Here is a 17350-nt window from a genome sequence, read left to right on the forward strand (position 1 = left end):
TCCATCCCATTGGCTCCTGCCCACTCCGGGTGGGGCTTCTCCCTGCACTTAAGAGGCAGAGGAAGAGATTAACTCTTTCTCTCCCTGCCCTCGCGTATCGTTGTGGCTATGCTCTGAAGCAGACGGAAGGAGGGGTATGTCGGTTATGGAGGCAACCTCCTCACATCCCCCTTCCCTAACTTTCTTGCCTGCAAGAAAAGAGTCAAGGGGGTACCTAGATAAATAATCAGCGTTGGAGTGTTCCTTCCCTTTTCGGTGATAAGTGGTAAACCAAAAGGGTTGTAGGCTGAAAAATCACCTCACAATTCTGTCACTGTGAGCTTTGTTGCGAGAGAGCCACTCTAAGGGGGCATGGTCCGTATACAGGGTAAATTCCTTCCCCTTCAGGATAGTAACGGAGTGTCTCTATAGCCCATTTTATTGCTAAAGCCTCCTTCTTGATGACAGCATATTTGGTTTCCCCAGGAAATCATTTCCTGCTGATGTACAATATTGGTCTTTCTTGATTTTGGTTGTTGGTTTGGGACAGGACTGCACCCAATCCTTGGTCTGACGCATCGGTTTGCAAAATAAAAGGTTTACTGTAATCCGGACTCATCAGTATAGGTTTGGAAATGATGGCTGTTTTCAAGGTCTGGAAAGCCACTAAGTAACGATTTGAGGGAGAGCGTAGTTCTTTTTCGTTATTGATGTTCTTTTGCAGGAGGTCTGTCAATAGGGCTGATTTTTGGGAGAAATTAGGGATGAACCTCCTATAATAACCTAAGATACTGAGAAATGCCCATAATTCTTTTTTTTGTTTGGGGAAAGGGTATATTTGCTATGGCGGATACCTTTTCGCTTTGGGGCTTAATGAGTCCCTCCCTCAGGAGATAACCTAGGTATTTGACTGACCTAGCTGCTAGCTTACTTTTAGCGGGGTTAATGGTCAAGCCACTGTCTTTCAGGGTCTGCACAACAGCAGCCAGATGATCAAGATGTTGTTTCCATGACTCACTATAAATGACGATTTCGTCAATATAGGCTGCGGCAAATTCAGCACAGGGTTTCAAAACCACGTTCATTAACCTTTGAAAGGTGGCAGGGCCCCGTGCAACCCAAAGGGTAAGACAGTAAATTGATACAAACCCCCGTTGGTCGAGAACGCGGTCTTTTCCCTGTCCTGTTTTCGCAGAGGTACCTGCCAATAACCTTTACTTAAATCCAGCGTGCTAATATACTGTGCTTTGCCAAGCGTTTCAATCATTTCATCGACCCATGGTAACGGGTAGGAATCGAACTGTGATATTTTGTTTACTTCTCTGAAATCTATACAGAAGCAAATGAATCCGTCTGGCTTTGGCACTAAGACAATGGAAGAATTCCATTTGCTAGTTGATGGTTCTATTACCCCCATTTGAAGCATCTGTTGAATTTCCTTTTCAACAGCCAGTCTGCAGAACTCAGGTAAGTGATAGGGACTCAATTTCACTCGCTTTCCTGGCAAAGTATTAATGGCGTGTTCTCTTAAGGTGATATGTCCAGGGAGTGTTGAGAACACCTCCTGAAAAGACCCTAACCGGCTATGAAGGTCATCCTTCTGGTTTTCTGTCAAGTCGGGATCTAAGCTGCCAGAATAAGAAGGGAGGGGGTCCCTGGCTAAACTCAATAAGTGGGGTACCTCTCCCTCCCATTTTTTAATAGATTTATGTGAAAGATTTGGGTATTGGTCTTTTTGGTGGGGTCCATTTCCAGGCGATAAGTCACTGGAGTGACTGCCTCTATGACTCGATTAGGGCCTTGCCACTGCCCTAAGAATTTGTGGTCCGAGGAGGGCATCATAAGCAAAGCGTAATCACCCACCCTCAACCTCCTGTCTCTGGTATTTTTATCATAATAATGCTTCTGGGCTTCCTGTGCCTGATCTAGGTGTGTTTTACAGATGCTACGTATTTCTATAGATGGGTTTTTAGGCTTAATACGTATTCATGTAGGGGTTTGGTCCCTTTGGTACTTCCTCCCATTCCTCCCTTGCCATGTCTAGTAGGGTGCGAGGTGGTCGGCCATATAACAGCTCGAAGGGGGAATACCCGGTGCGTCTCTGAGGCTTGCATCGTATCGCAAAAAGAGCCAGAGGCAGCATGTCCTCCCAACGATAGGTCTCCGACTCTAGCAGTTTTTTTAGGGTGGTTTTGAGAGTAGTGTTATATCTCTCTACTAACCCGTCTGTCTGGGGATGATAGGCTGCTGTACGGATTTGCTTAATTTTCAATTGTGCACAGACCTGATTCATGAGTTTGGAGATAAAAGGGGTCCCCTGGTCGGTTATAATTTCCTGGGGAAAACCTACTCTGGAAAAAATGTTTACCATGACCTTTGCTATATGGATGGCATTAGGATGATGTAAGGGAATCGAGTGGCGTAATCGACTAATACCAATACAAACCTATAACCACTTCGGGTGGGAAGTAGAGGTCCTATTATGTCCATCCCCATGCGAGAGAAGGGTTCGCTAATGATGGGTAGGGGACGCAAGGGAACCCTGAAGGAGGTGTATCTATTGTTCCTTTGGCAAGTAGGGCATTCTTTACAATATCTACGGATCTGTTGGTAGATACCAGGCCAAGATAATTGCTTTAAAATCTCTTTCTCTGTTTTCTCTTCCCCAAAGTGTCCCCCTAGTAGATGACTGTGTGCGAGAAACATCACTTTTTCTCTATGAGATAATGGAACTAGTAATTGTAGGGGTTGATTCTTTCCTCCCTTCCTGTATAACAATCCCTTCCATATGATGAACTGGGGACCTACTTGATCCGGGTTTTCGTCTGTGGCCTTGTTCCAGGCTTCCCTCAGGGTAGAGTCCTCTCTTTGTGCCGCAAAGAACCCCCTGTCATACTGCCACATGGTTTCCTCCTTATTCTGGGTTCGTGCGACTCGGTCCAGTCCCTTTTCTCTCTTTTCGTTTGCTTTCTACTTTTCTGTGATTTCTTTCGGGTGGGGTGAAGTAGGTTTCTTTAGAAAAAGGGGCGGTCCGACACCAGTCTTCTTGGTCGGAGGTTGTTTCTGGTACTACCTTAGAGAGATATGGGTAGTCAGACCCTAGGACTAGGGGCTCAGGCAGACGGGGTATCAACCCTACTTTTAGGGGAACTGGAGCATACGCTGGACCATGTTGGATCTGTACTTTGGTGGTGGGATACTACTTATTGTCTCCGTGTACACACTGCATGTTCACTGTCCCGGTGGTCTGCGGAACCTCTCCTGGAATTACAGAGGGTTGTATCACACTCTGCAAGCAGCCAGTGTCCATCAGAGCTTGTTGTTTCTCCCCATTGACCATCACAGTGTGATAGTAGGGAGTATTTTTTCCTACTGGATTGCAATAGTAGGAGCGGCTGAGCCCAATTTCCATGGGCTCTTCTTTTTGGGGGCATACCCTGGCTATGTGATCGAACCCTCTGCAGGAAAAACACTGGGGCCCGGGTGGAGGTGAGGGTCAAAAGGGAGCAGGCAAAGGGCCCGGTAACAGTCTGACCGTGTCCTGTCTTCGGGAAGTCGTCGGCTTTGTTGTTTTGAAAGGTCCTCCACTAGGATTCTTCCAGGACAGTTTGTTCTGTACTCTTTCAATCTCTTGCGCACAGTTGTATGCTCCAGCGATTTCTTCCGCCTTTTCAAAAGTTAGTCCTGTGTGTTGTCGCACCCGTTTCTGTACTGGTGGGTGTAAGGAGGATAAAAATTGTTTTAGGTATATCTTTTCCATAATATCCTCCTTAGTGGTGGTCAGTGGTTTCAACCACCAGTCAGCTAATCCCAAATCCAAAAAGATAAGGTTCTTGGAGTCTCCTGGGGGCCTTCTCTCACCTGTTGGAGACCTGTTCTGTAAGTCTCATCGTCTATCCCCAAACTTTCCAACATTGTTTTCTTCACATCATCATAAGGGGTAAGGGCTAGGGGATTAGCAGCCTGATAAGCGGCCTGTAGGTCGCCTGTCAACAATGGTCCCAAGTACTGACCCCATTTGTCGGCGGCTCACCCTGCTGCTCTGGCCATTCTCTCTAAATTTGCAAAATAAAAGTCTGGGTCTTTCCCGCTCACATGCTTCTGGAGGACCACTGAAGGAAGAGTGGTTTGGCTTCCTTGTTGGCCCAGCGTATCAGCAAGTCTGTTGAAGATGGCCTCCTGAGTTTGACTTTGATCGGACATGGATTTGTGGAGCTTTTCTCGGTCTTCTTTGGCTACTGCCAGGAATCTTTCCATGACACGGCCTAGCTTCTCATGGCCTTCTGCCATCTTCTGTATTGCAGCCTCCATTCTTTCAGATCCCACTTCTGACACCACGTGTGAGAGGGAAGGGCGGAAGGAGAAACGAGGAGGCCAAAGTAAGGTATCAAATTGTGATTGGATTTTATTCAATTCTCCGTGAATCAAAACAAAAAGTATTGAGGACTCTTCTTTCCTGAAGTCTTCAGTAGTTTCCTCCAGGCTGGCAAGAATCTCTTGATGTGGTTGGATGTCCTCCAGGTAGCCACGGAAATGGAAAAAGGAGAAAAGGCGGTAAGTCTCTCTATTCTAACGATGTTGCTGAGAACCCTCCACCGATTTCTATGTACACCCGTTTGTGCTGTACAAAAAAAGTAGCAGGTTGTGGGCGTGACGGTTCGTACGTTGAAATGGGAAAACTCGAAAGGAGAAGATGAGGGAGGGCACAGCGGGACAGGGTTTCATGCACTTTCAGTATGGAAAAACTTCTATTCCTAGAAGAAAAGAAAGGGAAGGTGCCAAACAACAAAACAAAAAGGGGTGATAGGCAGTGCTCGTGATAACGCTGCTCAGGTGTGTGTGGGGGCAACAAGAATGAACAGTGTCACAAAATAATATTTACAGTGCCCCGCAATAGCCCGTTAGACCTCAATTACTCCCTCCCCCCTCCCGCATCAGTAACTGCGATAGCCGCAACTCTTTATTGTGCTCTGGGGGTGTCCACCACTCTTCAAAACAGGTCTCTTCTCCTCCTGGCTCGAGGGCGATGTCAGGGTTGGCATCTGGACTTGGGTCTTCTTGTGGTTCTTGGTCTGTTCAGCATTCCTTCTTCACGCTGTCCTCTTCCTCAGGGTCTTCCGGTTCTCTCCACTCCGTCGGTTTGACAACGCCCCCCTGCTCTTCCAGGATCCCTTCATACGTGACCGGTGTGGCCTCCCCTCCATCCAATTGGCTCCTTCACACTCCGGGCGGGGCTTCTCCCTGCACGTAAGAGGCAGAGGAAGAGGATTAACTCTTTCTCTCCCTGCCCTCGCGTATCGTTGTGGCTATGCTCTGAAGCAGACGGAAGGAGGGGTATCTCGGTTATGGAGGCGACCTCCTCACATCGATTTAGTGATATATGCCCAAGACAACACGCCAAACCAGGAAAGCTAAGATAGTATTTAGCCGTATATGGCGAGCTGCACAGTAGGCAGAACCTATGCGCTCTACAAGACTTATGACCAAGGAAACAAGTGCTTAAAAGCACGACAAAGGAGCCCACCAGTTGTAAACAAAAGCAAGATTATCTGGTGAGTAAGATCCCCATTCTTGTGCAGCAGATCAAAAAGACTTCCAAGGGGACCCCCCACGCAACTCAAACTGGATCCAATGAAATGGAAGCATAGATAACAAAGTGATATCCCAGTAAAAGTCTAGAAGAAAGGCATCATCATGGCCAAGACCAGGAATTACAGGCGAATCTGGGTTTGAAGATGGTGAGGATGATGATTAAGAAGGCATTGGTTAAACTTTGCTTGATAACTAAAATGTTTCTGTTTGTTCTTCTTAGAGAGACTTTGCTCAATTAGTAATTTTCTGCGAGTTTCATTGTGATGTCCAATATTATTTGCAGATTAAGGTAAAGTGTAGCCCAAACAAAAATACAAAACCTGGAGCTGGCAAACTGAACAGAATAATAATATTGAAAATGTATATGTGTACTGCCCACCACAAACTGAATGGGTTCGGAATGTTAATAGTTGGTCTTAATACTCAATGCAATGTGTCTTATCTGTTTGATCTTGGAAGGATGAAAGGGTCACTTGATGTTGAAACCAATGGGTTTATCAAGTGTAATGTGGGCATTACGTGGGGGTGGGCAATGATGGCAGGTATGTTCAAATGAAGAACAAAGTAAAGATGTGAGAACAAACACTTTTCTTCAGGGTACACAATACAAAGTCAATACCGCACCAAAGACTTGCCACCTAAACAGAACAATCCTCCCACCACACCAATATACCTTAGAACCATTTTGGGCAAGTTAGCTTAAACATACCACACTATTGTATGCACACTGCATCAAAGCTACGCTATTAGTTAACTATGTCAGTTTAGAAACCAGCCTGCCTACTCAAGGTAATGGACAACTGTTCACTCCAGTGGGAAAAAATAAGTGATGTAATACAAAGGTCTCTGACAACACTGGAAAATTCTTTGTCACATTAACCTATTATTACCAGTGAAATAAACAGACAAACCAATCCTTATAAACCAAACATAGCTGTACACAACTGGTCATTGATAACCCAAGAATCGAATGGCTAGGGCCCTCAGAGGCTAAAAGCGCTCTAGTGTCAAGCAAATTATTGTGCTCAAAAGGCTGCTAACATCTAACTGACAGTGCAATAAACTACATTAGAAGAGAGTCTTAATTATTTGTTTATTACATAATGATAAAATATCGCTTTGATACTCCATCATGCACTAACATTTTGTGCGGGACCTTTACACTTGCTATGTCCAGTTTACTCAGTAGCCAATTCTTCATGTTGTCACAGTAGAATAACGTACTACACCTACAGTTAAAGCAACCCAACAATTCATAAAAAAGCTAGATTATTTCCAGTCTGCCAAGCAAACAATTTATACTCAAATGTGGATAAAAACTGAAATTGTAGTAATACGGCCTAAAAATGTTTTTATCCCCATGAGTATGACATATCTCTACGGTGGTATCCAGAAGCGTGTACCAGGTCCCATGTGATCACTACCTGAAAATATGCATGTAAACACATTTTTTATATTATGCTATTGGTATTTCAATACACAGAGGAACTTCACATATTAGTGTGCACGTCTGTGGGGTTTCAGAGAAGACTGACAGCTTGAAACTGACCTGCTTTGAATTCTCTTGAGATAAACAGTAGAAAACATAAAGGTGTACAATTGGAGCATTTGGAAAGGTAGCTGGTTGTACCGGGGCGGTGTGAAATATGCAACTGGAAATAGGGATTTTGTATTACTCCTTGTATATTGTTTTCACTCAGAAAGTGACGTGGAGTTCTCACCTAGAAAAACTGGTCTCCAAAGCAAGTACCGACGGTGAAGACTTACAATGCTTCTTTGATGGTATTAGCTGAAACAACCTTTTAGGATTAACAGAAGTGGAGTAGTCAAAAATACCCCAACCTTTTCTTATAGAATGGAAGGCACCCTAATGAAGAAGTCATAAAAAATATCACCAAACTGAGGGAAAATGTTAGAAAAAATTATTGATACAGATTATAGCATACAAATTCATTGGGAGGTGATTTAAGAATGGAAATCAAACACTGTACACTTGTAGAGTTACACTTTGTTTGAATTGGTTTTAAAAATCGCTTTCTGGCAACGACTACTGTGGAGTGAGGACAAACAAACAAAATATGCATCAGGTCTTGAACTCCTCCTTTACAGAGGTCACATAAGCTACTGGCATTATTGTTAGTTGTCCATTTACAAACAAAAGATTTGAGAGGAAGGATCTCAAACCGTTGTAAAATCATGAAACGCCGGGCGCCGTGTCTTAAAGTGAAGGAAAGATATTGTTGCCTTTGTTTGAATTCAATTGACTCAGCATATACCTTATAACATTGCAGTTTTGTACAGTGCTGGAAATCAAGATCATAACTGATCCTTGGAGTCAAGTGTTTTAAAAAGAGTTTCAAATGTGCCGGTACACTTTGGTATTACAAAAGGGGACGCAGACAAGTGCAGGAGGCCCTTCTGTAATACAGATAACGCTGGCACACATGTACCGCCAGTGCTCTTCTGAAGAAGGTGTTCCCTCATTGGCATGGGGGCGCGGCCCATGCAAATGAGGGTATCTATTTAATGCTGCCCGCGCCGTATTTTAGACGCAGGCGCAAAGGCAATGAAGCGGTCAGGAGGCTCGCTGACAGTGCGCCAAAAAAAGGTGGCGCACTGTCCATGCGCTCCCTGATGGCAGCCTGCTAGAGGGATGAAAGGGGGTTCCATGGACTCCTGAGACAGCCCCTTGTAGGCGGGTGCAGTCACTCACTGCACCCTCCTGCAAAGGGATCTCTCTCCCCTCTTAAAAGTGCAGGCAGGTGAAATACTGATACACTGCCCCCAGGGCAGCACAAGTTCGCGGCTGCCCTGGGGCAGACTTGCAAAATAGTGTTTTGCGACTCACTATTACGAAGGGGCGTTCCCTTCCTAATAGCGACTCTCTAGCCATGTATGAATGTTTTGCAGCCGCAATTGCGGTCGCAAAACACTCACAATTTACCGCCCTCTTCAAGAGGGTGGTAATGGAGTTGCAAATGGTAAGCGGTCCCCAGGGAACACCTTCCCCTATGTGACTGGCTCTAAAAATATTTTTTAAGGGCAGGGAGTGGTCCCAGAAAATGTTTCATTTATGTTTTTTTTAAATGCATCCCGTTTTCCTTTAAGGAAAACTGCTGCATTTAAAAAAAAACTGCTTTATTGACAAGCAGTCCCAGACATGGAGGTCTGCTGAGACCAGCAGGCCACCATCTCTGGGAGGGCCACCCATTCCCAATGGGGTTGCAAATTGCGAGTGGCTCATTAATATTCATCAGCCTTGCATTTTGCGACCGGATTGGGAATCGCAATCAGTGTCTATGACACTGTTGTACATTCTAAATTGTGCCTCGCAATTGAGCGCCAATTGCGAATCACAATTTGGAATGGTCGTACATCTGGCCCTTCGAAATTTAAAGTTCTTGCCTCACGCTATCTTTTCGAGCTGATCACACTTCTAGAAGGTGCTTGTTGCATTTTGCAAATCACAGACCTCTTCAGGGCTGACTGTTTCATCAAGACAGAAATTAGTCTATAAAATGATATGTGCTATATATATCGTAGATTCTTTCCTATGTATGCACTTTGAGATATGTTTTACTTTATTGAGCTGAATTTAATGTATTGTACTTCTTTGGACTATTTCACGATTATATCTCATGCTGTTAATTTTTATTTATTTACTATTTCTCCACAATTGTTCTAAATTTCTAAATAAAGCTTTTTAAACAAAAAAAGGTAGAAATCAGTTAGTAGCTTACAATGCCACCAGAAGAGACAGCTTTAACCCCTGGGTCCTATCCTGGGTACAGCAAAGGCCCCCTGTATGTCAGCTCATCCTTCCTTCGTGTGCTGAACAAAAGTTGATTGACAAGGGCAATTTCTCATGCTTGCAGTATTGTCCAAGAAAGGTTCCGGGCCACTGGAACATACAGATATACTGCATATCAAATAGGTTGGTAGCTACAGTTCACAGCTGTATTACCGTGTCCAGAGAAATTGTCAAAAAATATCATGCCCTTGTGATTTGTCTCGTAACAAACTACAGGAGTATAACCCTTAAACCACGTTGAGATTAGGGTAGGTAAATGAGAATCAACAAACAATATCTCAACTGGTATTATTCGGGAAGACAATTGAACATGTATGCATCAAGCATTACGTAAACAGAGACAAGGAGACTCAAAAAGTAGTTTTAGAAGTGTGCTCGAGGCATCATATAATTAAAGTAAACATTATAAACAGTTGTAGCAGCACTGTATATAACCAATTATAAAACAACCCGAATTGGACTTGGTGCTCTAGGTGTGTAAGTGACACAAGAAGTGGCGACGCAAGTGACAATTGTGATCAGCAAGGACGGCGCAAAGTGACAAGGTGTTTGTTTATTTACAGTGTATTAAATAAACAATGTGACTCGAAACAATAGTTTGTAATGTGTTTTTTCAAGTATTTGTCGGAGGAATTTAGTAGAGCCACATTATGGATTGCGTCTTCAATTGCGCTAAATGGTCGACGACGTTTCGATCCTCTTTGGTCAGGATCATCTTCAGGACCGGGTTGACAATAGAAACAGTGCTGTACAGGAAGGAAAGGAAAGAGTAAGGATGGGAAGGTTAGGGACAATGCGATGAGTCAGGCAGCATGGGAGGGAAAGGCGGGCCGGGCAAGGGAACACTAATGGTGGACCCTGAGGGAAGGGACAGCTTTGTGAGAGGAGAAGAGATGGCAATTGGGGGTGATCGGGGGGAGCCAAGGTCCTAGTAACCAGGAAAGGATGCAAGGTGCGGCAGGTACTGCATGGAGGGTGCCTAGAGAGTTGTCAGGGTAAAGTACAGTGAAGGACCGAAGTCGGAGGGTGAATACAATCGAAGGCCCACGAGGCTGTGGTTAGACTCGTGAAGTCTGGGGAGCGAATCGAGCGAAATGGCAGATAGTGTGGCCGGTGTCATAATTAGTGAGCAGTGGTGAATTGGTAGGTGGTGAGTGCCGAGGTGGAACTAAGGGGCAGGGGTAAGGACACCCGATGAAAGCCAGGCACTATCAAGGGAGGGGTGAGTAAGCGGGGAGCGGGGGGCAGCTGGCTGATGGCAGAACGGGCAGGAGCAAGGTGCGGGGTACCTGGTAGGTGCTGGGACGGCCGGAGCAGATGTGGCAGTTTGGAGTCGGTCGGCGTCAGTGGAACAGGGACCTAACGGAATGGGGGAAAAGCGATGAGTAAACGCACGAAGGCTAGGCGGTGCGTAAAGGATAGGGAAGTAACGGTGTTACCAGGCTGCAGCGAACGATTCAATATAATTTGGCCAAGTGTATGGGATATATATTGATAGGGTGTGTTGTGAACATTCCAAATTTTGTCTCATTGTAGTGTCCATGTTCGTTTTGTACTGAAATGCACAACAAATTTGAAAAAATAAATGAAGATTGAAAAGTGTACTTTTTGACTATGGTGCAATTTCTAAAGCAGAATTTCATGTTTTGTTCATGAAATCGGTTAACAAATAAGGAAGCAGTCAGTCTCAGCATTGGCCTTTGTTCTGTTCTATAGTTATCTGGCTCAGCCTTGCTGAGTGTGAGCCAAGACCCATCACTGTTTTTAGCTTGTGAAATAAGAGGCAGTGCACATCAATGGAAACCACTGGTTCAAATTAAGCACTGGGGCACAAATGATTTAAGGCATAAGTTATTTGCTGTTTTTAATTTCCCTATTTACCAACAATCCCCATAACTTTTTCTGAAAGACAATATGAGCCACCACATGCACTGTAGATTCTCTTGGTGCAGTGCAGCACACTTACCCATCGCTCTTTTTGCAAAGGTATCCTGATTTCTCGGTCCCATATTGTTTGTTCCCCTGCAGTTGGTGCATGCTGTATGCCAGCTGTTTGCTTATGGAATCCTGACACAAAACAAGAAAGAAAGACATATTAAAGACACATGTTACCTGGGCATGGGGGTGTGTGGGTGTAGGGCTTCAACGCAGGAGGGGATAACGCGAATTATGAAGCACAGAAGACAATATGATATGGAAGCACCAAGTTAATCAACATAGAACTTACCAAACAAGGCATAAAACGGTTCTGATAACCTGAATGACAAACAAACGGTCCTTTGTACGAATATGTACAAGTGGCAGTCTTCCAAGTTACCCAGGGTATGCTATGGCTGTGTTTAGCCATAAAGCAACACAATCAATTAACTCAAGTGCAGTTCGGATACATGTGATGCTGAGTCTCTATTTTTAGGTCGAGACTAGCGCAGCGCACATGCGCTGCTCTAGGAGATGACCTCTTGGAATTGGTTTGCACTTTCTGAGACTCGTGCGTGTGGCTGGCATCCACCTTGTGGGAGCAAGCAGCGTCGCGCATGGGCCATCTGTTTCATATTAAAGCGGCCACGCTTGTTATCTTTTGTACATGAGCTGCTCTGGCTCATGCTATCTCTCACAACATCTGTTTCAAATTAGTGCGTCTGCGCTTGTTTATACTTCAGCTCCTATCCCTTCCTTTTTCGTACACCCTATAAAATTGCTTGGTCAGCATTTTACCACACGTATAGGCATATTTGAACATTACGTTCTCTATACGCTAGAATTCTTCATTGTCTTAGAATTATTATAACTCTTTCGTTCCTAGTTATACATTTACAAGAATTGTCTTTCTGAATTATGAAGTGTGAATATTGACAACTTCTGCAGGTTATTTTATGTACATCCTGTTTACAGCAGAGCAGGCTGTTTTTGTCTGAGAAGCTTTCTCCTGCTCTTTCACTGATATTTAGCAGTTCAGTCTTTTAGAGTATGCTTGCGCCAGAGTGTCTTTTTCTGTTTCTCTTTTCTGAATTGTTTAATTTGATGGTCTTCTTATCATATTAACCGTGCCTAGTTATATGAATAATAAATAATGTAATACTGCCCCAGTGCTTAGGTTGAAATTCTTGTCCACAATTTCGGGACGATAGTTTTGAACTGCATATTATGACAGGCTAAATTAAGCAGGTTGAAGTTGCGAGCTTTCACTGACTGGTTTCATAAATAGCAACATTAATCATTTGAGACAATGGAACATTGTCACTGCGCGTTCCCTCCTGCCATCCACTACGCCAAGCCCCACTCTCCTGAAGTGATCATTTCACTCTGGATTTCATCTACTTCTTCTGGTTTCCTGGCCAGCCATCCATTCCATGAGCTTTTAAGTTTTTGTTTCGACGCTGTTTCCTCTGTGGCTCATCAAGGGTGAGTTCTTTCATTTCGTTGTCTGTGTCAAGGAGACTCAAACCTTTTGAAGGGAGGTCATTATCCTTATGTTGTGTGTGGTACCTGCTCTATTCCTGTGGGTCCCTTAAGCTTTTCCCTCAACATGTGACAAAATACAACAGGTTAGCCCAGCACTTGACCACGATTCTGGGGCAAGGCAAGCGTTTTTAAAGGACACTTCTGATAAGAAATAAAAAAATTATTTGAGAGACCAAACCGATATCACTGTGCGGACTGATTAAAATGGGCCCACAACACAGCAAGATTGTATTTCCAGGCACAGGATGTTGGGGGGGGGGGGGGTTTGGGGGGCACGTGGGGATTCAAAGAAGAAGAGTGTGTTTAAACCTCCAGGGTGCTGAAAGGATTTTGTTGTGATGTTATCTTTCTACAAATATCTCTTATTTCTTTTTTTGGCAGGCACATAGATAATAAAAATAAACAAATCCGGCTCAAACTATGTATATATCAGCAGTGCCCCCCATCAGACCTTCCCACTGCACCATCGCAGATTTCGTATCTTGCTATTGCAGGCCTTCTTTCTTGCCAAACTTTATGAATTAAGATTATTATCTCTATAATGTGCTGCACGGATAAACACTTATGCGGTCCTAAAGGTGAAACCTATTGGCGATGCCAGTGCTTGTTTTTGCAGTGGCGTAGCTATGCCTTTTGCCGCAGGTGGCGGTCCCAGCCTTTGCCACCACGCGGTGGCTCTAAGAGCAGGGGGGGGGGAAGGGAGGGCGGGCGATCGATTCATGCTTTTGCAGCCCAGCGCAACCGCAGGTAAGGGCGGGGATGGGGGAGGCCCCCCGTTGCAACGCCACTGTATTTTTGTCACCATTGCATAAGCATAGAGCACAGGTGACAGATAATTTGGATATGTTTCCTGGTTTTATAGTATTTATTTTTTCAACCTTCTGTCTGCATTTTGCATCTTTTTTTCTGCTCAGTTTTTCCTATATTTGCTCAATTATTTGTGAAAAATACACCTGCAAATAGTATATATTCCTCATTAAGTAACAGGTAAACACAGAATTATACAAGGCTGCCTGGTGGGCTATAATACTATAGGAAGACATATATTAGACATTAGTATACACATAACATCATAAGCTTTAAGGCACAAATATACATAACTACAGCTTTTTACATTTCATTCAGAAGCCTTGTTCTTGATTTACATATAAAATGTTTGGAATGATGTCGCCATTAACATGTGAACACGCAAATGCTATTTACTGTGTATTATTCATGTTTAGATTGGCCACAGCTAATGTAGGCCATGTTTTGTATGGCTAACGTTTGAAAGCCAGCTTGTTTTATGTAATTTGTGTGTTTTATTCCTAGGAGACGCTGAATTAACAATGCATGAACATGATGGTTCTTTGCTTTCTTTCCCATGTGGATTGTTTGCCTTCATGTGATAGCTGCAGAATGTTTTAATTGGCTGCTACTGTGCGCCTGTACAGGCTGGTCCAATGTAACTCGGTTGTTGCAGAGAACTGTAAGTTTGATGGGGTTTAGTATCCAGAGAAACTACTGAGCCCTTTATTGTTGTATCTGTGTGGCATAACCTTTCCAGAAGATGCTTTAGTCCCCTTCTGAGATTGCTCAGAGTAGGGTGCCTTCTTCATGGAAGAACTACTAACTTAACTTTTTTCCTTTTGAAAGCTTTTAAACTAATTTGCTCTTTTGCTTATATGACTGATTAATTGAGCTTCAAAATTATTAAATGCATTCATATATTGATTATTTGATTAATACCAATGGGATGATTTTAATTCTGTAAACCTTTTAACCTTTAATAAACCTTCATGGTTTGAAAAATTAACCACTGCCTGTCCTGCTTGTGGGGCTTAATGTGCTTTGTGTTATTTAAATGTATCGAATTGATGGCTAAACTAAATTGTGGGTTTCAATTAATCAAATAGCGCTTTATGTGCCTTGAATCTGCACGAAAGAGCACTAACATTCTCTTTTTTCCTCAGTCCCAGGCCTGTGAATCTGTGCAGGAATTAACCTGGCAGTTAAAATCAACAGCACTCAAAATGAGTCTAGAAAGAAAGAATTCTAAATTTTCCACATATAAAAACAAAAATATACAGGGAAATAGAGGGTTTTCTGTTTGTAGACTTATAGGCACATACCTGTGAATCTGTGCAGGAATTGACCTGCCAGTCAAAATCAACAGCACTCAAAATGAGTCTAGAAGGAAAGAATTCTAAATTTTCCACATATAAAAACAAAAATATACAGGGAAATAGAGGGTTTTCCGTTTGTAGACTTATAGGCACATACCTGTGAATCTGTGCAGGAATTGACCTGCCAGTCAAAATCAACAGCACTCAAAATGAGTCTGGAAAGAAAGAATTCTCCATTTCCCACATATAAAAATAAAAATATACAGGGAAATAAAGGGTTTTCTGTTTGTAGACTTATACGTTCAGAGGGAATTTCAATTAGACAAGTGATATACAGATGTCAAATCGTCGTAATTCCTAATTAATTGCCAGCACACGTTTCACAATCAATGATCATTTCTTCAGGTCATTAAAATAATTGAATAAAGTATCAAAATAGGAGCCCGCCCTTAATGTTTAAATTGATTCATCTGCTCACGAGGATCACTTTTTATCTATATTTCTTGTGACGTACTAAGATTTATATACCAAATTAAATTATCTATTTTATCAGTGCCTTCTTATTTTCTTTTATAATAGAGTGTCTGGTGGTTGCAGCTGGTGAGTGCTGGTACTTATTTTTTATCATCTGAATTTGACCCAGGGCAAGAGAGAACATGGTAGAAAGGAGTGAAAGAACGGGTGTGAGAAACATAACAAATCTGTGAGAAAGGGAGAAGGCAGGAATGAGAAGGAACCTGCAAGAGTGAGATAAAGAGATGGGAAGAGTGGGGTGGTGGAAGTAAGAGGCACGAGGTGGAAGCAGGCCTTTAGGAAACCCTTTATGTTCCTGCTCTTTTTATAGACTAACTAAGCACTGCTGTCACATTTTGTGCAACATAAGCAACCCATTGTTTATATCATGTAAAATCTTCAAGGCTGGGCCCTCAATCCATTGCTACGGATAAGCATCTGAACTGCAGGTCCATCCTCCAATCCCAGACATACCTTAATGCTATAATTCTTCTAGCAGGGGCACTCTAGAAAGCAGGGGAGTGCGAATACATCTAGGTGATGATGCAAGAATATACTAAAAAAGCAGCTGCTAGCTAAATCTCCTCTGGGCCATTTATTTTCAGAACTAATGCACACTAGGGGCAATATGGACAATGTAAACAAAGACATGGTAAGTGCTCCATAAGGCCGACCCACTTACTCTTCTGGACTTTGTGCAGCAACAGGAGCAGAAGAAGGAAAGAAATGAGATTAGACCATCATGGACTGCTGAAGGCATGCAATGCTTGTTGAGGTTGTGGCAGCATGCCTAGAAGCCCGGGCTTTCCGCCACGCGTGCACATGCCCGCCTTGCCGACTTCTATTCGCCCAAGTGCTCACAATCATGTAGTACATGTGCTCACATTCATGTAGTTGAAATGTCCAAGCCCACTCAATATAAGCACCTGGACCCATGCACCTCCTCCAGGGCCCAACCCCATGCCCTTGAGGGGCCCAAGTGCATAGACCGCTCATTCCCACACTGATGTACCAGATGCGCAAACGCCTATGTAGGAGGAGCTCTACAAGTGCCCACATCTATGCCCAGTAGGACAAGCCCATTTTTAAGATTACAAAAAACAATTTGATGGACAGAATGTAGATCAATGTCTTACTTGAGTGTACTGGGGTAGCTCAGACGTGGGTCCCAGAGCCTCCACACCACTGGAGTCAAGCTAGCCGGGCTGATGAGAGGTGTTACCTCGAAACCGGTCCGGTCCTCGGATGCTTGATTCCGGTCTGGGAAAGATATGGCTGTGTAGTTCGGACTGGACTGTTCCCATGGGGCACAGGTTCAGAGCTGATTTGCATAAAGCCATAATCTAACCCAGGGTGGTGTGGAGTGCAAAAAACGATGGATTTAGGCCCAGATCATTGTACTGGGGTGAATGTAAGACATTGATCTACATTCTGTCCATCAAATTGTTTTTTGCATTTTTAAGATGTCATCCACCTTTGCTCTTAAAGTGCCGCTACTAGTATTTTAGCGATCCATGTTCTATAACGCTTCACATGCAGACGTTACAGGGGCCCATGTCCATGAAGAATCAGCAGTGCACACATCCGCACACCTAAAGCATGCACCCATGCAGAAGAGATGCACACATTCAGAACAAGTATTGTACAAATTCATATAACAAAAGTGCACAGAACCATAAACGAGAATCGCGCACATCTGAGCATTAGATGGGACAACATCCTTATGGCCGCTGTGCACACATCCGTAAAGTACAAGTGCACATTTCTAGACAGTGGAAGTGCACACATTCATATACTAGAAATCCACAGGGTTGCACACCAGATGTGCATGTAGTTATTAACTGTAAGTGGTCACATACATGCATTAGATGTCCAAACATCTGCACAA

General features: G+C 43.6%; 1 protein-coding gene across 1 annotated transcript in view; it reads right to left on the reverse strand.

Moving 5' to 3' along the window:
• Positions 1-17350, reverse strand: part of LOC147705870 (arf-GAP with SH3 domain, ANK repeat and PH domain-containing protein 1-like) — a 1082966-nt gene that overhangs the window by 535909 nt on the left and 529707 nt on the right. The window contains exon 10 of the mRNA XM_086932322.1: positions 11349-11449. Coding sequence (XP_086788448.1) covers positions 11349-11449 — 101 coding nt within the window. The remainder of the gene's footprint in view (positions 1-11348; positions 11450-17350) is intronic.

Source organism: Lissotriton vulgaris, chromosome 7 (assembly GCF_964263255.1).
Source record: "Lissotriton vulgaris chromosome 7, aLisVul1.2, whole genome shotgun sequence".
NCBI classification, from domain to species: domain Eukaryota; kingdom Metazoa; phylum Chordata; class Amphibia; order Caudata; family Salamandridae; genus Lissotriton; species Lissotriton vulgaris.